Raw genomic sequence first — 25,951 nt, forward strand, 5'->3', positions numbered from 1 at the left:
TTACACCTGCTGCCGCTGCGCATGCGCGAAGAATTAGCTCCACCTCCGGCCTTCAAGTTTTCCGTGTTGACAGTTCAAACATTGACCAATCCGTCTCGCTCATCGCCCCTAAGCCGTCTGTCGTTAGCCAATCCAAACGGAGGGGCGTGCGCGCGGCAAGCCGTTCAGAAACCCAGCAGTAATTGACGGCGGCGCTAACCAACAGGATAGTGAATGCAATCACTAAGGCGGATCGGCATCACCGGTGGGGGCGGGCAGTGCTGCCCTAATTGTTGCCCGGCAACATGGTGAAAGTACTACAGATTGGGAGATTGATTGTTGTGCCGCTTTGCGGTTGGGCGGGGGAAGACTGAGGTCACGTGCTCGTCTGTTTGTCAATTATGCTTTGTTCTGGATAAAATGACGGTGAAATGTTAGTCTGCCTTTTAAAGTAATAAATAGAAATAAAACAAAACAAATCAAGAAAATTATATCTTGTTTGTTTTTTGTTCCTAGAAAAGGCCCTGTCCTAGATTTTAATGCACGGCCTGGAAATGTTTTATGTACAAATGTGTTTCAGTTAAGGCTTGACTGCTCACACTGTGATCTCCTGTTGTTCCTAGTCAAAGTCTTCCCCCCTACCAACCCAGCGTACAAAAAGTACACCCCATATAAAAGCTTCGTCAATTAAAAGAAGGGATAAAGGGTAATGGGATTTGCGGTTTACATTATTATGTGCATGTACTTTCTCTGCCCTTGTGCAAAGAAGCATGCCTAGTGTACTAGGAGGAGTAAGAGAGGATGAGAGTGTTCAAGTCTTCTCAAGAGAAATTGTACTATTTTGGGTTTCCAATCTATGCAAACGTACCTCATGTATATTCACATTGTGGATAGCCTGAAATCCTGCCTATAAAACGGTAGAGGAAAAAATAACCTCTTGCAGATGGTGTCCAAGGAACTTTTATTCCAAAAATCTTCAGAAACAATAAAACAGACCCAACACGACTGGTGTTTGGGGCCTAATGGAGAAAATACAGAAAATATATAATGCATAAAAATTTAAACATATATAGAAGCAGAACGCCATTTCTGGTACTATGTAAGCCACACATTGAGCCTGCAAATAGGTGGGGAAATGTGGGATACAAATGTAACAAAATAAATAAAATCATATAAAACCAATATGAAACAATATAAAAACAAAGACCAAAAAAAGGGGGGAATTCATATCTAGGAATTGGTCATGTCATATGTATTCCCAGAAGAATCGTCTCTCTTTTATTGTTTTTTAAGATTTTTGGAATAAAAGTTCCATGGACACCATCTGCACGAGTTTTTTTTTTCCCTCTACTGTTCTATACTTAGTATATTATATCCGTGGCGGTGTTTTCTTCTGTTTTGTGACTGTTATCCTGAAATCCTCCCATCTGGCTATGGGAATTAGGGAACCCTCTTCCAGGCTCGGATTTTATAGATAGCTGGAATACTGATAGTCTTTCACACACTACAATGTTATATGTCAATTAAAAAAAAAAAAAAAAAAGATGACACAAGCAGTTCCCATTTCCTCATACTAGGTATTAATAAACTTGATCTGCTCAACAGCAGTATTAGCTAGATCTTGTTAGTTTATTTCAGACACCCTTATTTCTTAGCCTTTTGGACTTGGCTATCAATCTCCTTTCTGTAATTTTCCTAGTAATTTTTTAAAGAATACAAATTATATACCTTTTCTCAATGGTGTATGTAAATAGGTTGTGAGAAGAAGGATGTTGCATATGATATGGAATAGTAGAATGGAGCTTGGAAGGAATGAAGAAGTGTACATGTTGATGTAATTTGACAGCACTTTTGACCTATCATACATTAGTTCGTAACATATGGGAGGACTGATGACTTGTGGGTGAGTTGCTCTGGGACTCTGAATTTTACGATTTGGTTAGTCCAGGGCATCCCTCTATTACCTTTTTGTCAGAAGTCAAGCATGCGGCTTTTAGTTTAAATTTAAGTTAAGGTTGGCTAGGAGGCTGAAGTATATCTTGTTAGTAGCATAGGGATGCAGGAATTCAGGCCTCATATGCTGCAAGCAAGGTGGGATTTCAAGATATGCCTCAATAGGATTTATTTACTGCCTTTTTGCAAAAGAAATCACTCAAGTTTTGGTTCAAAGTGGCTTACGATTTACTTTTGGTGGAGTTACAATAATGGTGTGCAATGTGGAGAGGGCATCTATAGTTCGTGTGGTTATTCATAGAGTTTTTGAAGAGATAGATTTGAAGAGGAAATGGTAGTGGTAGTTTTTTGTGTTCAGTTGTAGAGTTTTGGTGATATTTATTCATATAATTTTTTAACAGGTAGATTTGAAAGGAAGGTGACAATATCTTTGTGATTAGCTGTAGAATTTTTTGAAGTGACAGGTTTTAATTTCTTTTCTGAATTGGAGGAGATTTGTGATGATTCTTATGGTTGTTGGTATCGAGTTCTGTCATTTGGAACCCAGGTAGCTAAATCCTGCTGTGTAGATAGTTTTGCAGATGGTGTTTCTGCAGTTGGGTAGATGTAGGAGTAGGTAGTTTCTATTTTCTGGGCTGGCATTTCTTGAAGATAGTTCAATCATGTTAAGCATATATTCATGTGCCATTCCGAATAGTATCTTGAAGATTAGGGTGTGCTCGCTTTGAAAAATATTCTTGCCTTGACTGGTAGCCACTAGCCAGTGTAGTGTTTCAAGCAGTGGGGTTGCTCTTTCATATTTAAGTTGCTTGAAAATCAGTTTTGCTGCAGTGTTTTGGACTATTTGCAGCGATGTTAGTGTGTTTTCCTTGCACCCTACGTATGCTGCATTGCAGTAGTCTAGTTGTGATAGTATAGTTGATTGGACCAGTATCCGGAGGGACATGGGCAGATAATGGGTGTCATAGGCGCCAACTCCATGGGTGCTGTGGGTGCTCGAGCACCCCCAATATTTCACCCGTCGGAACCGGAAGTTCCCTTCGCCAGCCCGGTGCCCGCCCTCACCTTCCTGCATGCCGCCCAGAATTTTAAAAGTCATCTTACCTCGGGGTCTCGGCGGCAGCAGTGAAAGGTGTGCAGGCTCGGCGCTTCAGCTTTCCTTTCTCTCTCTCTCAGCTCTGGTCCCGCCCTTGCGGAAACAGGAAATGAGGGCAGGACCAGAGCTGAGAGTGAGAGAAGGGAAGGCTGAAGGGCCGAGCCTGCACACCTTTCACTGCTGCTGCTGCTGCTGCTGCTGCTGGGACCTCCAGCAGGTAAGATTACTTTTAAAATTTGGAACTCGGAGGGAGGGAGGAAGAGCCTGGGACTCGGAGGAAGGGAGGGAGGGCCTGGAACTCAGAGGGAGGGGGACCTGGAACTCGGAGGGAGGGGGAGGGAGGGGGAGGGAGGGAGGGGAGGGGAATGCACCACCAGTAAAAAAAAAAAAAAAAATTTTCCAGCACCCCCAATCATTTTGAAAATTTGGCTTCTATGATGGGTGTTCACAAAAGATGTGTGCAGTGTTACTGAATAGCAGAGATCCATGCCCAGTTTGTACGCCAAGATTTCTACCAGATTTCAGCTGGCATAGGTCCTCGCACCCAAAGTTGAGCACCAAATGTGGCTGTTATATGCCTGGTCTGCCTAAAGTTTGGGTCAGCCCTGCTTCTGGGGCTTTTTCCCCTTCTCACCTCCTCCAGCCATTCAGCCTGGACATTGTAGCAATGGTAAAACAAAACAAAGTTCAAGTAAATTGGGGAGAATAATAACTGACTTCCAATAGTATTTATCTTCTTTGAAAGTTATTTAGACATTAAAAAACAGAACCATAATTTACAGGCCACTGAGACAGCTTAACCAATAAGCAGATGAGGCAGTGACCTTGGTCAACAGGTTATTGGATGGGGGTGGTGAGGGCAGCAGAGGCATAGCTAGGTAGGTCGACAGGGGAGCATCCGCTCCCCCAAATGGACTTCCAACGGTGCTGGCACCTATTTTTCATGCGATGTGTCACATTTAAAATACGCCATTGGCAGTCCACTCTCTGCTCCCCCTGTGCTCTCAACCTGGCTACATCTCTGGAGGGCAGCAAAGAGAAGCTATAATCAAAGCAAAACAGCAGTACATCACTGGGCAATTCTCAATAGTACAAAATAATAAATAGAAATCAAAGAAAACAAAAAGAAGATGATACTTTTTTGATTAGACTACTTAATACATAATGCACAAATATGCATTGATAATTCTTTGTATGGCTGGCGGAGCCTACTGTCTGGTTTTGATTGCAGCTGCTATTTGTCACCTCTAGAAGCTGCAGTCCTAGATGACTGCCTGGTCTGCCCTAAGAGTTGAGCTGGCCCTGCCTCTGGGGCTTTTCCCTCGTCTTATCTCCTCCAGCCATCCAGCCTGATCATTGCAGCAATGGTCTTCGGCTGAGCAGCATTGACCATGGCTCCCTTTAAAGCCCAGCACAAGTATGTTCTCTGTCCACACTTGTCTCTGGTTTTCAGCATATCTAAAGTCTGGTAGTTATTTTCAAAATCTGAGGACATAGGGAAACACCCATCTGTTTACCATTCAGCATGCAAATGATAGCGTGCAACATACATATGACTTGATTCATCATGAAACTGCATCCCATCACCTTTGACTCATCAGTTTTGTAAGCAAGCAGGAAAGGCTGGAAACATGGTAATATTAATACATAACAAATAAAAGAAATATGAGGTTTCATCATAGGTAGAAATAATAGAACAATACAGTCATCCAAGGATCACATTCAGTTTCAGAAGCTGAGTGAAGTCAAGGAAACTGGAGCTTTTTTTTTTTTTTTTGTTACATTTGTACCCTGCCCTTTCCCACTCATGGCAGGCTCAATGTGGCTTACATGGGGCAATGGAGGGTTAAGTGACTTACCCAGAGTCACAAGGAGCTGCCTGTGCCTGAAGTGGGAATTTAACTCAGTTCCTCAGGACCAAAGTCCACTACCCTAACCACTAGGCCACTCCACCAAATACCAAGAACTTACACCACAATTACATACAATTCCTCAGCCACATTACTGGCTACATGCATGGAGAAATTATTGATTTGTATTTATTTATTGCATTTGTATCCCACATTTTCCCACCTATTTGCAGGCTCAATGTGGCTTACATAGTTTTGTTAGCATTGTCAATCCAGGATATCAGATATAGTTAGTATGGTGTAGAAATTAAGGGAAGAGAGAAGAAGGAAGGGAGTGATTAGGGTAGATCAACAGTAGTGCTTTTGACTAAATCCTATGGCGATTCACTCTTGTACGAAATGTTTTCTTACACTCTTTCATTTCACAAATGTGAGATCATAATGAATATAAATTCCAAATTCTAGGAATAAGTAACATTTAAAATGTATAATTCCAATCATGTGACACGGACAATGCTTCTCTAAAAATTAACAGGGTGGAGCCAGAAACTTGCCTGTGCGACATGCCCCCTACCACTCGCATCCTGCCCTGTGTGTATAGGAAGCAATGAGGATTATGAAGCACTACAGGGCATTTACACAGGGCTGCTTGATGAAATCGAAATCTCTAGACAGGCACACAAATCTCAACATGGAAAATGATTGGAGGAGGCTGAATATTAAGATTGTAAAATATCCTTTATTAGACCCTCCAGAACTGTACAAAAATGTTCAAAAGTAGGGCTACAAAAATGATGTCATACAGTCCATAAAAACAAAGTACATTAGGGAGAATAATAACTGACTTTCAAACGTATTTATCTTCTTTGTAAGTTATCTAGACCTACAGAAACAGAAGAATTATTTACAGGACAGCTTCACCAATAGGCAGAAGAGGCAGTGACCTTTGGCAGCAGGTGCTTGGAGGGGGGCAGAGGTGGGCAAAGAGCAGCTGCAATGAAAACAAAACAATAAGTCTGGACTACAGGTGAGCACGGGGGTGGGGACAACGAGAAACCCATGGGAATCCACAGTGTTGGTAATAAAACAGTCATTATTACTGCGGGGATGGAGTCAAACTAAATGGAATGGAAGAGGATGGATCAGAAGTGAATGGGGACCAGTGTTCCAAGCTGGTCATGTGTACACACACATGGGTCAGAAAGGGAGAGCACACGCCTAGAAACTGCATGCACAATATATTTGCTGGCTTTCTTTATTGTGAACATAAGCTACACCACACACATTGAGTCAAGGTTGAAAACTTGCACACAAAATGTTTTTCATGCACACGAGGGCCACCAGAAATTAGAGAGAACATTGATGGGGACAGGAGGGGATGGGGACCAGATTATGTCCCCCTATGTACACCTCAATTTAAAAACATGAAAACACCAATACCTCAGCTAAATAAATAAAAGAGGAGTCCATGTTAATAATGTTGTTCTTGCATGATTAAGAAAGTAATGCCTATCGTTTTTGTGTTGAATTTGAATTTATAGGATGCATTTAATGATTTGTCTGAATGTACAAGAGTGTGGTAGCCGTGTTAGTCCACTCTTAAGGTTATCAATAGAAATCAAACAAAATAAAACATGGAAAAGAAAATAAGATGATACCTTTTTTATTGGACATAACTTAATACATTTCTTGATTAGCTTTCGAAGGTTGCCCTTCTTCCTCCCCTCACCTATCCACACCCACCCTGTTAGAATATCAATGATATGCTTTGATGTCCCCATGCATACTTCCTCCCACCCTGTCAACTGTCATAGTAATGCTTAAATGTTTTCACTTATATACACTGTCAGCTAGCACATTTGCTTATTTCCGATCTGAGGAAGAAGGGCAACCTTCGAAAGCTAATCAAGAAATGTATTAAGTTATGTCCAATAAAAAAGGTATCATCTTATTTTCTTTTCCATGTTTTATTTTGTTTGATTTCTATTGATAATCTGAATGTACAAGAACTTTTAAATGCAGCTTAGGCATGGGTGTGGGGGAAAAAAAGGTGGGGATGGAAAAGAATTGACTGGGGAAGTTGCGGATGGGGCCCAGATTACGTCCCTGTGCACACCTAAAGTCCAGACAGCCACACAAAGTCCAAGAACCATCAGTGGTGCTTTTCCCCCCATAGGGAAACTGGGCAATTTTCAACTAACCCATTTACCCGCCAGGTATAAGTGTGGGTGTATATACAAAACAAACCTTAATTTGTAAAAATCTATGTTTACAAGATCCTGCTTGGAAGGGGCGATGTTAAGGTGATCATCATAGAAAAAGGGCCTTAAAACTAATGGAGAAAGAGAGTGCAATGCTTAAGGCTCACCGATCCTTTAATTAAAAGCACATCTAAACTGATGCAATCACGTATCATACGGTTAAATGAAGTGTGAGGAATAAGACAAACTGCTGCAGGCAGGAAGCAATTAGTCTGTGCTAGACAGACGAAGGGGTTTTACCCAAGGAGGTCTATGAAACCTCCTTGGTTTTTACCTAACATCCATTCCGCTGAGGGGGAGGGGAGGGGGCGGGACAGGACCCAGGAGGCTCCTCCCCAGGTGTCTCCGGCCCTCCCTTGGCTTCAGCCTCTCACGTCCGCAGTTAACGTTACAGTGCAAGGCGGAGCTCGTCGCATTCAAACAGCCCGCAGAGACCGTCCAGGCAGTAAACAACAAAAAAAGAAGATTCCCCCCCTCCCGATCTGTGCACTTCTTTCTTGGATCAGAGCTTTCTCGTCCTCCCCACCTCTGGATCTCAGCCTAATTAATATGATCCCGGATTTCGAGGTGCTGCTGGATTTGCAGAGCGACCGATCCCCCCTTTTCCGTTGGGCATTAGAGCCGGACTCGCTCTTGTCTTCGTTTGCTTCTGGTGAACATCAAGTGATGGCGAAAGGGGGAGAGTAAGGAAAGGACCCCCCCCCCCTTCCCCGTCTTCTCCTTCTGTCCCCATGAGCTGCCAAACCCGAAGTCCCGGGGAGGTAAGAAAGCAGATCGGAACCTTACTGCGCCTGATTCGGGGTCCTCTCAAACCACTAAGGTACTGGGGGAGGGAATAAGAGAGAGGGGCTTGCAATCCCCACCCCCTACTTGTAATACATTTTCAAATAAAAATGTTAAACATCGCAACAGAATTGCCAGGAAAAGCAGAGCTCACGTCCTGTCTCTGTCACATGATCTTGTTTCCTTTTTATTTCAGGGACTTTTTGAAGCTTCGGTTTGCAGCTGCAGATCTGTGTGGCTGCAGTTTTTAAAACCCCGTATGCATAGTTAATAATACACATTAAACAATGTCTGGTCCTCGAGCAAGTAAAACGTTCAGCTATATAAGTAAAAACAAGGCAAATGTATCTTACGTGATCAAGGCTATAGTGCACTTAAGTAAAAATTAATAAGTAGGCATCACCGTATAAAAGTAACTAGTTTGAGTCCTTTTTTTTAAACCCTAAACAAACGCTTGGTAATCGAGAATTGTTTTTCTTCTATACTGTTCATGGGGTTTCAAGATTGACTTGAAATGCAGTTCTTGCAACATTGGCTTTGCAGATTATAGACCAAGCCATTAACTTTGTTATTATTTTGCCTAAGTTGTTGGCTTTGGAGAGGGAAAGTAGCCTAATGGTTAGTGCAGTGGACCTTGATCCTGGGGAACTGGGTTCAAGTCCCACTGCAGCTACCTGTGACCCTGGGCAAGTCACCTAACCTTCCATTACCCCAGGTACAAAACTTAGATTGTGAGCTCACAAGGGACAGTAGTAGGCTTTCAATACAAACTGTCCCATTTCTGAAGTACCCTCCCTGCAATAAGTAGGGTCTAGAAACCAAGATTTTTCTCAGTCACTGAGTCAAGGAATAGGTAATGGAGAGCCACAAATAAATTAATACTAGAAGCAATGGCTCCCTTTAAGCAATTGTCAGCCCTTTTGGGACAGGAAAATACCTAATATATAACTCACCTTGAGCTTCTATTGAAAAGGTGTGAGCTGAATCCAAATCTCCAAACCTTCCCTACTGTCCATTAAATTTGTAATAATAATCCTTTTTTAGCACTACTGGACATTTTGTGATGTTGTACAGCGGTGATAAGTATTTAAGGAAATCTTTTACTAAGCTGCGGTAGCATTTTTAGCTCATGGTAGAAATCAGCTGGTGGTAGAGGCTGAGACGACCATTATATTCCTATGGACGTGTTGGTGTTTACTGCCAGCTGATTTCTACTGCGAGCTAAAAGCGCTACTGCGGCTTAGTAAGAGACCCCCTAAGTACAGTATGTCCCTGCCCTGGAGAGCCTACATGGGAGATAAAGTGACTTGCCAAAGCTCCCAGGAATGTTGGTGTGAGTAGTGGGATTTAAGCTGTGACTTATCTGGTTCTTAGCACATTGCTTTAACCATTAAAGGGAACGAAATTTGATATACTGCCTTTCTGTGGTTGCAATGAAAGTGATTTACATATGTATTCCTTTCTTTTCTTTTTGTGTTCTTTTCCCTACCTGCTGCTCATTTGCTTAACTTTTTGTATTTATATTCCCTTCCCTTTTGCCTTCAACTGTCTTTGTAATTTTTTTCCTTAGTTCATTGTAAGCCGCTTTGGGGCTGCGTTACGTGGCAAAAAGCGGGGTATAAATGATCTTAAATAAATAAAATATTCTATCAAATCACTTCTTTACCCATCAACCCTCAATATTCTAGTCCATTCCCTTGTCCTCTCTCAATTAGATTATTGTAACTCTCTATACAAAGGTCAGAGAGAAAAGGACCTGCGTCATTTTCAAATTATTCAAAACACTTCCGTTAAAATCTTTACAGGGTCAAAGAAACATGATCATGTAACCCTGTTGCTCAAAAGTGCCCACTGGCTACCTATCACACATAGGATATCTTACAAAATTATTTTGTTAGTTTAAAAAAAGTAGAAAGTAAATTAGAAAGTCCGATAAGTTAGTGGGCTTTTACAGGTTATCTGCATTTATTTTGTGGCTGTTTAGTTAACTTATGGGGCTGCTGATAATTTTCTGTGTTCTTTAGGATGGAGGGGGTACTTGTAAATATTGGATGACAGATTGCTCCGTATATATATATATAATTTTTTTTGTATGCGCTCCATATATAGTGTTTGATTTTGATGGATGTATCTTTTGATACTGGTTTTAGTGGGGGGAGAGGTAGGTAGTTTGGGGAAGGGAAGGGAGCTGGTGGAGTGTCAATGGGAGTTTCCTATGTTACATACAAAAATTTTTTGATGATTTTTTGTTCCAGTATCGCCTGTACTATACTTGTTCTTTTTATGAATGTCATCAATAAAAATGATTTCAACATAAAAATTAGAAAGTCAGAAACCCCCTCTTTCTTTGTACGTGCTTTGACTCCATATGCCCCTTCTCGAGCACTCCATTCAATCCAACATCATTTAGCTGTGCCGTCCTTCCGTCATATTAGATTCGATATTACACGAGAGTCTGTTTTTTTCTGTTGCAGGTCCACCTTTATGGAATGCTGTGCCCTTTCACCTCAGATCAAGACCTCTCTAGGAAAACTCAAGACAGACCTTAAAACATTCCTCTTTGAGGATGCATTTATATTTACATAGATTGTCTAGGTCAGTGATGGCGAACCTTTCAGAGCCCGAGTGCCCAAACAGCAACCCAAAATCTAATTATTTATCGCAAAGTGCTGGTACTCATTATGGGCGGAGTCACCACATATGACTCCACCCCTATGATAGCCACACCCCTTACACCAGCCATGGCGCATATAAACAGACATCATTGAAAATATTATACTAGTATAGAAGAAAAAAATAACATGATTTTCTTCCATTATAAATCATTTCTGTAAGCTGTTACAGCTCCAGTATACCCAGTGCAAAATAAGACAGCAGATGTAAATTCTCAAATTGGACATATTCCAAACACTAAAATGAAAATAAAATGATTTTTTCTACCTTTGTTGTCTCTGATTCTGCTGTTCTCTTAACTCCGTTTCCAGGGCTTCCTTTCCATTTCTTTCTTTACTTTCCTCCTTTCTTCTTAATTTCTTGCCCTCCATCCATGTCCAGCCACCCTCCTCTCCCCTCCAGCCACAGATGTCCAGCCACCCTCCTCTCCCCTCCAGCCACCCATGTCCAGCCACCCTCCTCTCCCCCCTGCCTGCCCGCCCTCCCTCCCAGCACCAGGCAGGCCTCCCAGTAGCACCCAGCTCCAGGCCTGCCTGCCTCCCTCCCTCCCAGCACCCAGTAGCTCCCAGCACCAGGTCTCCCTCCCACCCACCCAGCACCAGGCCACCCTCCCAGCATCAGGCCTCCCTTCCACCCACCCAGCACCAGGCCTGCCTCCCTCCCTCCCAGCACCAGGCCTCCTTCCCATCCAGCACCCAGCACCAGGCCTGCCTCCCTCCCTCCCAAACCGACGAAGCACCAGGCCTGCCTGCTTCCCTCCCTCCCAGCACCTCCCAGCACCAGCGCTCACCCTCCCTCCCTTCCTCCTCCCAGCACCAGGCCTCCCTCCCATCCAGCACCCAGTAGCACCAGGCCTGCCTGCCTCCCTCCCTCCCAGCACCCAGTAGCACCCAGCCTGCCTGCCTCCCTCCCTCCCAGCACCAGGCCTGCTTCCCTCTCAAACTACCGAAGCATCAGGCCGCCCGCCCGCCCTCCCAGCACCTCCCAGCACCAGTGCTCGCCCTCCCTCCCAGCACCTCCCAGTACCAGCGCTCGCTCTCCTCCTCCGAAATTGAAAAGGCGTCGGCAGCTACAGCGAAACTTGGCATGGTCTTCGCTCGGCGCGCCTTTGCTTCGCTTCTGTCTCTCAAGCTCTGATCCCGCCCATGGGCGGGACCAGAGCTTGAGAGACAGAAGCGAAGCAAAGGCGCGCTGAGCGAAGACCATGCCACATTTTGCTGTAGCTGCCGACGCCTTTTCAATTTTGGAGGAGGAGGGCGAGCGAGCGCTGGTACTGGGAGGTGCTGGGAGGGAAGGAGGGCGAGCGCTGGTGCTGGGAGGGAGGGAGGGAGGGCGGGCGGCCTGGTGCTTCCACAGTTTGGAAGAGGGAGTGAGGGCGGGCGGCCTGGTACTCGGAGGGAGGGAGAGTGGGCGGAGCGGACCGACGGCGCGCGTGCCAAAGGAGAGGGCTCTGCTTGCCATAGGTTCGCCATCGCTGGTCTAGGTGATGAGCCTAACTACCAGCTCAGACATACCAATCCCTACCCTATTCCTGCTGATACCCTATCTTTCCTATCATTAATTTCTCCCTCCCTACACTCTTTCCCCCTCCCCCCCCCATATTTTCCGCCTTTCAACTATTTTTCTCTTTTATCTTTTTAGAATCATAAGCCGCATAGACATTTTCTTTGACTTGCGGGATAGCAAGACTGGAATAAACTTGGGTACTTATTTTATACCTGGGGCAATGGAAGGTTAAATGACTTGCCGAGTCACAAGGAGCTGCAGTGGGAGTTGAACTTGGTTTCCCAGGTTCTCAGGTTGTTTTATTAAGCACTAGGCCACTTCCTCTTCCAAGCGCATTTAATTTCTATTACAGTGCTGGCCCCTACCCATTCCACTGTAAACTACTCCTGGCCTTCCTGTTTTCCTCTTTTACAGGACCTGATCAGATAGATTTCCACATGTGCTTGAGATCGATTTGCTTGTACTGCTTCCATTTGTATGCAAATAGATTTAATCCATATTCATTGCGGAAATCTTGAAAAATAGATTAGTTTTGAGCTCTCAAGGACTGTAGTTTACCACCCCTAATTTACCCAGCCCTCCTTCCCTGTCATACAACTAAGTTTTATAATAATCCACATCAACACCTGTACTAATGAGGTTATAGTCCAACACAACCAGACATCTAGGTACCTGGGAATATGGGGTTAGGGATATCGGAAGGGGGTTCATGAGAATTTTTTTTTTATTTATTCTTGTAGGTGTTGGGGGTATATGCACTGGAAATGTATATATGTATATGAGATGTGATTGTTATACTGGGTTGGAGGGAGGGGTTGGAAGCTGAACTGCAAATCACTTGGGATTGTTTAATAGAGGTGATGTATAAATTGGAATAAATGAATGAATGAGAGAAAGTTAGGGTTATAAAGCACAGCCATTCTGTTCTGGTTCCTAGACCTGACCTGGGGGCTCCGCAGCCAGTCAGGTTTTCAGGATATCTAAATGAATAATCATGCATAGGAGGCAGTGCATACAGATCTCTCATGAATATCCATGGGATGCAGGGATAGTGCTGGGCAGACTTATATGGTCTGTGCCAGAGCCGGTGGTGGGAGGCGGGGCGGGTGGTTGGGGGGCAGGGATAGTGCTGGGCAGACTTATATGGTCTGTGCCCTGAAAAAGACAGGTACAAATCAAGGTAAGGTATACACAAAAAATGGCACATGTGAGTTTATCTTGTTGGGCAGACTGGATGGACCGTGCAGGTCTTGTTCTGCCGTCATCTACTATGTTATTGTGGATAGCCTGAAAACTGGAGTGGCTGGGAAACCCCCAGGATGGGTTTGAGAACCAGTGCTTTAGCTGTAGTTGAGACGGAAATGTACTTGTGCAAGAAAAAATTGATGAACCTAAAATGAAGACTATATCAGATTAATAATTGTAAAATTTAGAAAGGAAAGTGTATTTAGGGTGGAGGTTTGGTACATTAGCACTTGAAACAGAGAAAGGGTGCTTCAGTATCACTTGGGTATATATCAGGGATTCTCAGTCCTGTCCTTGGGATACACCCAGCCAGTTAATATCCACAATGAATATGCATGAGACAGATCTGCATACAAAGGAGGCAATGTGTGCAAATCTGTCTCATTCATATTCATTGTGGATTTCCTGAAACCTCGGCTAGCTGTGTATATCCCAAGGGCTGGGTTGAGGATCTCGGTTCTAGAGTGTCTGATGTCAGTATTAAGGAGGTAATTGTATCTCATTCTTTGATCTCCTTATTTTTTTAGCAGAGGGTTATTTTTGAAGGTAAAGGGGTAGAGTCCTTATGCCTTGTTTCACTTAGTTATGAGAGCACTAGGATGTGGTCTATTCGGTTTTCCTCCAGAATTTACTAGTAAATTAAACTGAAACCATTACATTATTTTTGACTGTAACATGCAAAGTACACAACTGGTTACTGGCAGAAATAGTTGTGTCCAGCCAAGCGCCACTCGCTCCAGATCAGTGTTTACTTAAAATGTTAAATTGCAAAGGGTTGGTTCCTTTTGGTGGAGAGATCACAAGTGACCCGTTATATAACAATAGATGTTTGCTGGAGTTGCTGGGACTTGGTTTTTCTCCCAGTTTCATGTTTTCGGAGCAGTTGCAACACTTCTAGATCCCAGGGCAGTTTTATAGATTACTAGTAAAAAAGGCCCGTTTCTGACACAAATGAAACGGGCGCTAGCAAGGTTTTCCTTGGAGTGTGTATGTTTGGGAGAGTGTATGTGAGAGTGACTGTTTGAGAGTCAGAGTGAAAGTGTGAGTGTGTGAGAGAGAGAGTGAGTCTGGGTGTGAGTGTGTTTGTGAGAGAGTGTGTGTGTGAGAATGAGAGTGTGTGCAAGTGTGTATGTGAGACACAGTGTGAGAGAGAGTGTGTGTATGAGACCAAGCGAGTGTGTGAGTGACTGTGTGGCACATAGAGAGTGAATGTGATACAGTGTGAGACAGAGTGTGTGAGAGTGAGAGTCAGAAAGAAATTGTATATGAGAGAGAGAGTGTGAGCCGTGCCCTCCCAATCCATGGCCATCTGTCCCCTGCCCCCTCCATTCATCCTTTTCCAGCAATTCCCCTCTCTCCCTGAGCCCTGCCCTCCCAATCCATGGCCATCCATGTTTCTCTGTCACCTGCCCCCTCCATTCATTCCTATCCAGCATTTCCCCTCTCTGCCTGAGGCCTGCCCTGCAATCCATATCCATCCATGCCCATCTGTCCCCTCCATTCATCCCTATCCAGCAATTTCCCTCTCCCTGAGTCCTGCTCTTCCAATCCATGCCCATCCATGCTCCTCTGTCACCTGGCCCCTCCATTTTTCCCTATCCAGCATTTCCCCTCTCTGCCTGAGGCCTGCCCTGCAATCCATATCCATCCATGCCCATCTGTCCCCTCCATTCATCCCTATCCAGCAATTCCCCTCTCCCTGAGTCCTGCCCTTCCAATCCATGCCCATCCATGCTCCTCTGTCACCTGGCCCCTCCATTCATCCCTATCCAGCATTTCCCCTCTCTGCCTGAGGCCTGCCCTGCAATCCATATCCATCCATGCCCATCTGTCCCTTCCATTCATCCCTATCCAGCAATTCCCCTCTCCCTGAGTCCTGCCCTTCCAATCTATGCCCATCCATGCTCCTGTCACCTGGCCCCTCCATTTTTCCCTATCCAGCATTTCCCCTCTCTGCCTGAGGCCTGCCCTGCAATCCATATCCATCCATGCCCATCTGTTCCCTCCATTCATCCCTATCCAGCAATTTCCCTCTCCCTGAGTCCTGCCCTTCCAATCCATGCTCATCTGTCACCTGGCCCCTCCATTTTTCCCTATCCAGCAATTGCCCTCTCTACCTGAGGCCTGCCCTGCAATCCATATCCATCCATGCCCATCTGTCCCCTCTATTCATCCCTTTCCAGCAAATTCCCTCTCTCCCTTAGTCCTGCCCTCCCAATCCATGCCCATCCATGCTCCTCTGTCCCCTGCCCCCTCCATTCATCCATTTCCAGTAATTCCCCTCTCTCCCTGAGCCCTGCCTTCCCAATCCATGCCCATCCATGCTCCTCTGTCCCCTGCCGCCTCCATTCATCCTTTTCCAGCAAGTCCCCTCTCTCCCTTCCATGACCCCCCCCCTCGCATCCATGCCCCCCCCTTCGCATCCATGCATCCCCCCCCCTTCGCATCCATGCCCCCCCCCCCCCCCCGTTCGCATCCATGCATTCTTTTTTTTTTCTTCTTCGTTTTAACTTTACCTCCGTGGCGGTTCGTGCAGCGAAGCGTCAGGGAAGGAGGCGGCGCTCCCGACGTCTTTTGAAGGCGGAACACAGCGAAGGGAAGGCTAGACGTCGGGAGCGCCGCCTCCTTCCCTGACGCTTCGCTTCCGGATTTGTTTGGTTTGAGGCGAGGGCGGGGCAGAGACGGCTGGCTGGCTTGAAGGCTTCACACCACGAATCCACGAACCCTTCAGCCTGGGAGTGACGTCAGATGGCTTCAAGGCTTCAGGGCTTCACGGCTTCACAGAACGTTGTCCTCAGAACGTTGAGGGTGCGTTTTATTATATTAGATGTTCCTTTTTAGAGGTATTTGCAGTTTATTTATCATGCTTCTTTCATTCATGTAGATCTCTATGGCTGGCTATGAAACTAACTGATACAGGGATTGCTATGAAGTTTCCCGGGCCTTCGGAGAACCAGAGGCTTGCCTTTCTGTTGGAGAATGCCCTAGCTGTGGAAGCCAGGCAGTGGAAGGTTCCACTTTTTCAGAACTGTACAATAAAGGTATCGCTTACTGCATTTATTTTGAAAACCTGTGCAATTTCCACTGGGCAGCAGTCAATGAGATCATTTTTGCAAATGACCCCCCTCCCCCATCCTCCAGGGACTGAGGCTGCTATGGAGGGTGGGACGGGGGTCATATCCATTGCATACCAGACTCAGGGTGCATGCTTACTAGGGCCCTCATGATCCAAAGCCCTGCGCTGTTCCGAACAGCGCTCTAAAAATAGCGCTGGAACAGCGCAGGGCTTTTCTGCATCGATGATCAGAGATAATGCATGCAAATTTAAGCAGCGCAATTATCTCTGATCAAGGGATCAGCACAATTCTCCCGCACGTTTGACAGGTCTGGGCTGTCAAAAGCCCAAACCTGTCAAACACAGGGGCTGGAGCATTCCTCCCCAATGATCGGCGCAAACCTAACGCCAGCTCGGAGCTGGCGTAGATTTTGCTGCAGCCAGCGACCCACTCTTTGGCGCACTGGCCGCTGATCATTGGGGATGAATGCGTTAAGCGCTGATTAGCATGCATTTGCAAGCTACTTGCTCTGAGAGCCCTGTTTAGCATGCATTTGCATGCTACTTGCGCTAAGAGCCCTCGAGTACGTTGTTTCACACGCTCGAGGGCTCTGATCATGGGTCAGCAGCAAACTCCGGCGCTAGTATGGCGTTAACAGCCTCTAGCGCCGGAGTTTGCTTTTGATCATGAGGGCCTAGGTTCCAGAAGGAGCTATAGTCTGTAGCACCTGGCCAAGGTTGTCACTGAGATGACCGGGGAGATAGATAAAATGAGGAGACTCCCGCCCCCCTTCCCACCAGGTAGTCATGAAGGTTGGTTCCAGTAAGCTGGAAGCCCAGAAGAACAGAGAAAATACAAGAAAAAATATGCCACACTGAAGTACATTGGTGCTGGACTGAAGATGGGGCTTTGATGCAGTTTTTCTCTATCACTATTGCCATCAAGTTCTTGTCAGCACAGACATATGGTGCAGCTTTTTTCAGTTACTAGCAAGTAAAGGTCTAAAGTTTACACTTCATGTTCCATTTGGAATCCCAGAGACAGACAGCACTTGTTGCTCATTTACAGCTCCAGAGCAGGGAAGTTGGGGTTTACAGCATAAAATCTGATGAAAGTTAATACAGGCCATTCTGTGTAAGCACCTTCTAGAGCAGGGGTGTCCCCCTCAGCCCAGGTCGGATTTTCAGGATTTCCCCAATGAATATGCATCCTAAACAAACACAAGGGCTGTATGTGTTTTATCATGTTTAGTGAATACATTTTGGATTTTTAATATTAATAGTTTGTCATGTTGAGGGATCAATGAATATGCATGAGATCTATTTGCATACAATGGAAGCAGTGCATGCAAATATATCTCATGCATATTAATTGGGGAAATCCTGAAAACTCAACTGGATTGTGGCCCTTGAGGACCAAGGTTGGACAACCCCGTTCTAGAGCCAGTATGAAGATTTGCTGCCTCTGGCATTTCATACTATAGAGAACCCAGTTTGCTGTAGGCCACCTGCCAAGGTCATTAGATTTTGCTGGCACCTAATAGTCACTTTGGGGTCATAAGCATGTACTGCTTCAGATAGGCACCGCAATGGTAATGTGGTTTTGGGGATTTTAGTTGTCCAAATCTTAAATCTGGGCCTGGGCTGCTCCCACAGGAAATTGTATTCAGAAGATGCTGTTTATTTCTCAATAAACCTGCAGGTGAAGGTGTCCGTGTTTCTAGTAGGGAGCTTGGAAACACAGTTTGAAATGTATCTTTTCCATAAACATGTCATTAGTGTCTACAAAAATCCGGTGTGAGATGATGGTTTCTGATTTGTGTTGGCTTGGAATTCAGCTCCTACACCCCTGCCATGTTCCTGTAAAAGGGAGGTGGTAATAAAGTTTCCTTCCACAAGAACTGGTTTGCCCACTTGCTGCTGCTTCTGTGTAGTGAGATAGGACTTTGTTGCAGCACAGCATTCTTACCCTGCTGTAACTCCATTGTTCCCTGCCAGGGCACAGACATCTCCCCGTTCCATTATGAGCAGGTGGTGCTATGGATTGGAGAACTGACTTCCCAGTTCCTGTTTCAGCCAGAAACATTTGCCCTGGCTGTCAACATTCTGAACAGGTTACTGGCCTCGGTGAAGGTAGGAATTTCATTTCAGCTGCTTTCTATGCCTCTGTGTTTGAATGCACTAAAATATACATACATTATTAGCGAATAGGCCCCCTTAGAAAGAATTGGAAATATCCATTAATATGGTAATATACTTGAGTGAATCAGCCTAGACCAACTGCCATAAATTGTAGAGCTGTAATTTTTCTGTGGATGTAACACTTTGTGGAGGATTGGCCTAGTGGTTAGGTGTAGCGGGTTGTGGACCTGGGAATTGGGTTTGATTCCTGCTGCTGCCTAACAATTGGGGCAGTGGGTTGAGACCCTGTGGAACTGGGCTTGATTCCCACTGCAGCTCCTTGTGACCCTGGGCAAGTCACTTAACCCTCCATTGGCCCAGGTACAAATAATAATTAGTGAGCCCATTTGGGACTGAAAAGTACCTGTGCAGATATTTGTGTGTGAACCTGCTATCCTCTGGATTCTATATAGCACGCCTAGCGTTCCGCTTCAAAATACGTATTGTATAACAACGCGTGTAACTTAATTGGCTTAAGCCAATCAGCATTATTAACAGCACTTAAGCAATAATGAGCACTAATTGACAATAATTAAAATTTACATGCGCAAATCGCTAAGTGTATTTGTAATGCACAGCACCTAAATTTTAATGCACGCTGGCAAAAGGGGGCATGGTTATGAGCTGGGAAATGGGCGTTTCGTTGGCGTTCTAAAATTTACGTTCTCTGTTATAGAATATAGGCGCAAATATATAGAATCTCCCCCATGCCTATGAGTAGGCTTGAGCAGTATATCAGATGTGATAAATATGTACACACACCCTCCCCCCCCCCCCCCCCCATTGCAGGGCAATATAGAAAGTGTGTGTGTGTGTGTATAATACACACATGCTCTGAAAACCTATCTCTTTAACAAGGCCTACCACGAGAACCCATAACTAAATACAACACAACACCTAAACACCCTCTATCCAGATTGTCATAACAGAGCGATGCCATAACAGAGCTTTGTAAGCCACATTGAGCCTGCAAATAGGTGGGAAAATGTGGGATACAAGTGCAATAAATAAATTACCTTACAAGCATTTTCTGAATTTTGGATAAGGCACATAATTGTGTAGTGAGGTGTGGAACAGCCAGAGGTTTATGCAATATCTTAGCGCTGTAACCCCAGTCCATGCAATAGACACATCAATTTTGTAAGTATAGTGAAGTGCACTAGAAACACCACTGAGGAAGCCAAAGACTCTTTGCTGACATCTAGTGGTACCTGGAGCACACATCATTTTCACTATAGTACAGAACAGAATGAAAATGATGTGTACATGGTATGATCCAAGGATGATCGCAGTTCTGTGATGCTTTGCTCTTTACTGAACTTTCTGCAAGAAGACAGGTATTGTACAGCAAACTTTTTCCCCCTCTTTTCCCACCAGGCACAAGTGAAATATCTCCGTTGTATTGCTGTCTCGTGTTTTCTGCTTGCTGCTAAGACCAGTGAAGAAGATGAGGTTAGTCCATTTTACTGGGAGAGGTGGCACCTAGAGGCATTAGCTCTTCAGTAGGAAAATCTGGATTGTACATTACAATACAAGGAAATCAGTTTACTGACCTATCATCACCCTGCTCAGAGAAGGCCCAGAACTAGAATTAAGGTTTGCAATTAATTGTTTAGGTAGTGTAAAACTAAAATCTTTCAGCACTCCCTCAAGCTGTAGGTCTTACCCTATGCTTTCGAAGTAGAGGCTGGTGCACTGCAGTAACTAGTGGTGTAATTTTATACAGCTATCAACTGGGCCACGGTGCAAACACCAAACAATTCAACTGGGAAATACCCCAAGTATTGTTTAGCCAAGCAATCGCAGGTAGCCATTAAAATTGAGCAGCTGGGAGCACAAACTGCTGCTGATAAAAGCCACCGTGGATGGGTTTAGAGCAAATAATAAAACTGGAGCCTAGCAGTAGATAATGACCACAGGAAGTAGATACCACCGAGCATACCAAGATGGGGTGGGGGGGGGGGGAGGGGGAGAAATAGGTTACCACAAACAGAGTGCAGAGAGCAGCACAGGAAATGTTGCAGACAGAACTTGTGCCAGTTATAGAGGGCTAAAGACTGAACTTATATAGGGCTCTGTTTCCTACACTCTTAAAAAGTACGTTTCTAGTTCTTCATCTCCTCTGAGGTTCACTCTCTCCCCTCTATTCCTCTGCATTCTCTTGTGCTCTGTCTTTTCCCATTTGTTCTGATGGTGCAGTATGCAGTCAGGGCAGGCTTAAGCTTTTGGTGGGTCCTAAGCAAACAAACGCATTGCCCCCCCCCCCCCCCCCCCCCCCACCATTGTAGTATAAATACACTTTAAAACTCCAGAGAAAAGCAGAAAGATGAGAAACAAGCAGGTAAGAAACACTTGCACAGGAGGCAGGGAGAATAGCAACACCACTGCGGGGACTGTAGCTCTGGTGCCCCCACCCTTACTCCCACTCTTCTTTCTAGTAGCAGCTGACTCTCTGGGGCAAAAGCTAGCTTGGGAACCATTGAAGAAGCACTAGGCACATGACTAGTTTGCCTATGCCTTACTCTTGCCCTGAATATGGTACTTTGTATGCATCTACAAGTATTGGAAAGGACTTTCCAGATGTGCCATTCAATCAGATTTGACACTTGGCAACCACACAATGAGGGATTTCTCCCATGTTTTCCTTGCAATGATACAGGAGTAGTTGGCCATTGCCTTCTCCCAAGGCATGGAGAGTAAAGAGGCTTACTGATGACCACAAGGACCCACTGTGGGTTCTGATCCTGGTCCCTTTGGTTCCTAGCCTGCTGCTGTAACCATTAGGCTACTCCTCTGCTTTATGTGCTTTAATATAAAATGCAAAATACCCTTGCTGCTGGCCATGTCTTGCAGATAATTAGAAGATAGGAGGAGTCAACGTTTTGCCGTATTACAAGGTCTTCCACAGGACTGTTTGGTTGTGTGTTTTATCCTAGCCCACTGCTTACGTGCCCACTACCAGCCTACTGAGTTTCAGAAGGAAGCTCTCATTGGTGCAATGGAAGTCTGAGGGGCACCAGCTCTAAATATGAAACACTGACTGAAGCCTGAGGTTCAGACCTGCCACAGTTTGCAGAAAACAAACTCCTTTGGAGATGCTGCCACCTAAAAGAAATGGCTGACAACGTGGTCTTTGGAGACGCTGCCGCCTAAAAGAAGTGGCTGACAACGTGGTCTTTGGAGACGCTGCCGCCTAAAAGAAGTGGCTGACAACGTGGTCTTTGGAGACGCTGCCGCCTAAAAGAAGTGGCTGACAACGTGGTCTTTGGAGACGCTGCCGCCTAAAAGAAGTGGCTAACAACGTGGTCTTTGGAGACGCTGCCGCCTAAAAGAAGTGGCTGACAACATGGTCTTTAGAGACGCTACCGCCTAAAAGAAGTGGCTGACAACGTGGTCTTTGGAGACGCTGCCGCCTAAAAGAAATGGCTGACAACGTGGTCTTTAGAGACGCTGCCGCCTAAAAGAAGTGGCTGACAACGTGGTCTTTGGAGACAATGCCGCCTAAAAGAAGTGGTTGACAACATGGTCTAAACCAGTTTGCAGTGAATCTCAAGATTTAACATTTGTGACTAGCTTTACAAAGTGATTAAAAAAAAAGGGAATAGTAAAAATTCATCCATTAAAGCAATTTAAAAAACATACAATGACAATTCTTTTTACAGTTCAAAACCAGTTCCCACCGGTGTTTGCTGCTCATCCTTAATGTCCTGGAAACTTCTGCAGCTTTCCAGTGGAAACAAAACACAGCCACGTTTGTAGGAATTTGTTTTCTAATCTATCCCTTGGGATTCAGTCCCCAAGGTACCTCTAATTTTGAAACTTTGGTTGATGTGTTTGCACTACCCTTCTCCTCCCTCTCAAACAGGTCACTTCTGTCCTTGGGCTTTGGCCTCTGGTTCTGGGAACAGAGACTATATTGAACTTTTATGCCTACAGTACTGCCAGTTATTCACTTAGTCTGTGCCACCCCTATCTTTCTGGCCACTTTCCTGTGCTACTACACATTCATAATCTTTTTACAGCTTTCTAGGTGCCATAGCTGGTAACCATCTGGGCCTGATTTTATGGGTACCGTAGCAGTGCTTTGGCACACACCTTGATGCAATGCACCACAATAAAATGCTACACACAAGCAATAGAGGCAGTACCCAAGCATGCAGCCTGAAGTGGTTTATTAACATGGTCCTGCCTGTCAAGAAACAGAAGAGAAACACGGAGGTTTGACCTCGTCAGTTGTTTTTATTTTTTCTTTGTTACAAGGTACTACCATCGGTGAAGAAGCTGGCGGTGCAGAGTGATTGCCGATGTTCTACAGCGGAAGTTCTGAGAATGGAAAGGATCATTCTAGATAAACTTCACTGGGATCTATTTACAGCAACACCAGTGGATTTCCTGAACACAGTAAGTTTTCCGCAAATTTCAGACTAGCAACGTACTTTTCCTTTGCAATAAATGGAGCCGTTTACCAAACAAGACTGAAAAATACATAAGCACAGCCCTGTGCATGTTCCATTTTAAACTATTTACCAGTAGTTAAAGAATGTAAAAACTGAGTGTTCATTTATATAGCAATTTTCAAAACTTTAATATTCCATTTTATCACTAGACTTTCATTTTAAAGGACAACTAAATCTCTTTTAGAAAGTTATCTAAACTGTGTGGATAATAAATATTCTGTTTAAATAGACACTGCAAAAATATTTCTGTATTCCATTCTATTCTAATACTGTACATAGAAGGCTGTCAGCTCTCGCTACACTTGAAACAGAGGTACACTAAGAAGCCTGTCTGTTTGTCTGTATGGAGACCATTAAGTCTGGCACTTACTAAAGTCAGTTTTCTTTAGGGCTCTGTCCTAAATTGGTTTATGAGAAAGTTAGTCTTTGTGGATTGGGATGATGCAGGGAACATAATTTACGCCCCTCGCATCTCGGCTTTTATTTCTTGCTTTCATGATATTATTCCTAGGTCTCCTTTCCTTTTCTCCTCTATAAGTTTGGCATTGAAATTGTGCACCTTCCATTATGGCTGCAATCCCTGCTTTAACTCTGTCCTGAGTTCATATTTCAATTCCTATGTATTAGTGCAACAGCTGCTTTGGGGTTCTGCTGGAGGGCAGCCAGTAGCTGCTGAGCCTTGATTTTACTTAGTTTCAAATGGGGAGAGATTTTCAGAACATCATTCAATTAAAAAAAAAAAAAAAGTAACCCAACACCAAAAAGAGGAGAATCTCACTTCTTTTGGTCATTGAAATCCTCGGCTTGTGTTTTGTGATTACAGTTGCTTTAACTCCCCATCTAGTGGAAACAGACAGTAACCAGTTGTTGACTTGTTTACCAATTACCCTGAAGCAGTGCAACTCTCTCCATGTGCCCACTTGCATGCTTCAACTATTTAAAACAAGAAACCATTTGGATAATAAATAAAATATTGCGGTTAACTCAAGCTAGTCAGAAAATACAGGCCTTTCACAGTCATTACAAGCTCAAACAGTTGAATAGTTAGAATGTACATCACTGACCAACTCATACACGGTGAAAGGGAAGGATTGTTCCAGGCCTCCTGATGTGAATCAATGTTAGTTTGAACTTTTGGCCAATAACACATGTAAGGTAGGATGTCCACAGTTGAGCTTGGATGTATTACATTGATATATCTATTTCCCCCCCCCATCTTTTTCAGTTCCATGCCATGGTGATGTCCAACTGGCCCCAGCTACTATATAGGCTTGCTCAGATGAATCCTTCCCGCCATGTTGCATTCTTGACTAGGCAGCTACAGCACTGTATGGCCTGCCACCAGCTAGTGCAGTTTAAGGGCTCCACATTGGCCTTGGTGATCATCACCTTAGAACTGGAGAGGCTGACTCCTGACTGGTTTCCCGTTATTACTGATCTGCTGAAGAAAGCACAGGTACGAATCAAAATGGCGTTTGCCAAAGTTGACACATAGATACAAGATTTGGCCAAATGCTGTAGAAATAACAAAGATGGCGGAAAACAAACCGGTACCCTCAATTCACCAGCTGTGACCCAGTCAATTGATCTTCAATCTAGCCCTGTTGTGTATCAGCTTAAATAATTGCCACTGAAAATTGATCTTTTCTGAGAAAGTTCATCTGTGAAAACAAGCAGGTCTACAGTGTTTAAATGTGTTTGTAAAATTGTGACTAGTGTCTCCAAGTGTATCTACTCCTAGGATATTTGCTCCAATCAAGGTTCTTGGAAAGATGCAATTATGTATTACAGGTGGCTGTCACAGAATGGTTTTATTGAAACTAATTTCCTGACGTATGAAATGTGACATATTGATTGCACCATTAGATACTACAGTTCACATTTTATTCAACAAGAATTTTTGCTTTGTGAAGTTCCCTCTAAAAGATCCAATGGGACATAACACATTTTAAACAAACTTTGTGCACAACTTACTCAATTTCACCTGACAGTGGGGTAAATGCATCTATATTTTTCATTGCAGGTTGACAGCAGCCACTTCATCCACTGCAAAGAGCTGGTTGACCAGCAATTAATGGTTTTGCCCATTGCCAATGCAATATATATTTTTAACCCGGCCAATCAAATCATCCGGGTTCATCCAAAGGGAAGATTACTGTCTCGCAATTCTAACGGTCAGCATCCACAGCCACTGAGCAACTCAAGGGTCACAGCAAGTCAGCCTGCCCTACCAGAATATGATTCGGCCTCAGATCACAGATACCAAGACACCACAGAGACGGATGAGTTTTACGATGGGTTCCAACACCTGTATAATGAAGATGCTATTCTGGAAGATGCAACAATAAGCAACAGTGACGCAGGCAATAAAGTGAGGCAGGAGGAACACTGTTCTCCTTGCCCACCACTGCAGCCCCCTGAAATACACTGGAATTCATGAACTCCACTGGTAAATCTAGTGTCTAGGTACAAACAAAATGTTGAATTAGGTACCACAACCCAGGCCAGTGTTTCAGGCTAGGGAACTGGTAAAAGAAAAAAAAAACTGCCATTGTGTTATATTGCTTTCTGAAAGTGTTAATTCATTGTGCTGTATTTTTTTTGTATATTTCTAACTATGTACAGTGTTTATTGAAATGCTATGAAAAGTCTTTTAAGACGTCTGAATCGGTGAAGTCTTGCACTCAGGGATGAACGGTTCACAAGAGGTGAAGCCAGGGCTCTTGAGTTGGTTGTTTTTTTTTAGGCAGCTAGATTTTCATGAAATAGGCCAGGCCACTTTCCATCTTTCTGTGTGTGTGTGTGTTTTTTTTTTTTTTAACAAAACGTTTAGTGTTTTTGACATTGTTTGTAGGTTGCAAAAGCCTTTCTGAAGGGGAGCACAGATTTTTTAGGTGTTAAAGAGCACTATT

General features: G+C 44.3%; 1 protein-coding gene across 3 annotated transcripts; it reads left to right on the forward strand.

Annotated features, from left to right (window-relative positions):
* Positions 1 to 7,540: 7,540 nt before the first annotated feature.
* CCNI2 (cyclin I family member 2) lies at positions 7,541 to 25,559 on the forward strand. 3 transcript variants are annotated; one of them, XM_030211233.1, is made up of 8 exons: positions 7,541 to 7,900; positions 10,397 to 10,517; positions 16,231 to 16,387; positions 18,400 to 18,534; positions 19,960 to 20,034; positions 22,843 to 22,983; positions 24,265 to 24,495; positions 25,063 to 25,559. In XM_030211233.1, the coding sequence occupies exons 2-8, from the start codon at positions 10,489 to 10,491 to the stop codon at positions 25,477 to 25,479; spliced, it is 1,185 nt and encodes a 394-aa protein (XP_030067093.1). In that variant the 5' UTR covers positions 7,541 to 7,900; positions 10,397 to 10,488; the 3' UTR covers positions 25,480 to 25,559. The 3 variants fall into 3 exon arrangements, with proteins under 3 accessions (XP_030067093.1, XP_030067092.1, XP_030067094.1); XM_030211232.1 differs by lacking the exon at positions 10,397 to 10,517 and having other exon boundaries at positions 7,541 to 7,959; XM_030211234.1 differs by lacking the exon at positions 10,397 to 10,517.
* The last annotated feature ends 392 nt before the right edge of the window (positions 25,560 to 25,951 follow it).

The sequence above is a fragment of the Microcaecilia unicolor genome, chromosome 8 (genome assembly GCF_901765095.1).
Source record: "Microcaecilia unicolor chromosome 8, aMicUni1.1, whole genome shotgun sequence".
Classification (NCBI taxonomy): domain Eukaryota; kingdom Metazoa; phylum Chordata; class Amphibia; order Gymnophiona; family Siphonopidae; genus Microcaecilia; species Microcaecilia unicolor.

Coding starts and splice junctions, on each gene's coding strand:
- CCNI2 (XM_030211232.1), top strand. CDS start 7,871: ATGAGCTGCCAAACCCGAAGTCCCGGGGAGGTAAGAAAGCAGATCGGA. Junction 18,535..19,959: donor GGTTACTGGCCTCGGTGAAG/GTAGGAATTTCA, acceptor TTTTCCCACCAG/GCACAAGTGAAATATCTCCG. Junction 22,984..24,264: donor CAGTGGATTTCCTGAACACA/GTAAGTTTTCCG, acceptor CATCTTTTTCAG/TTCCATGCCATGGTGATGTC.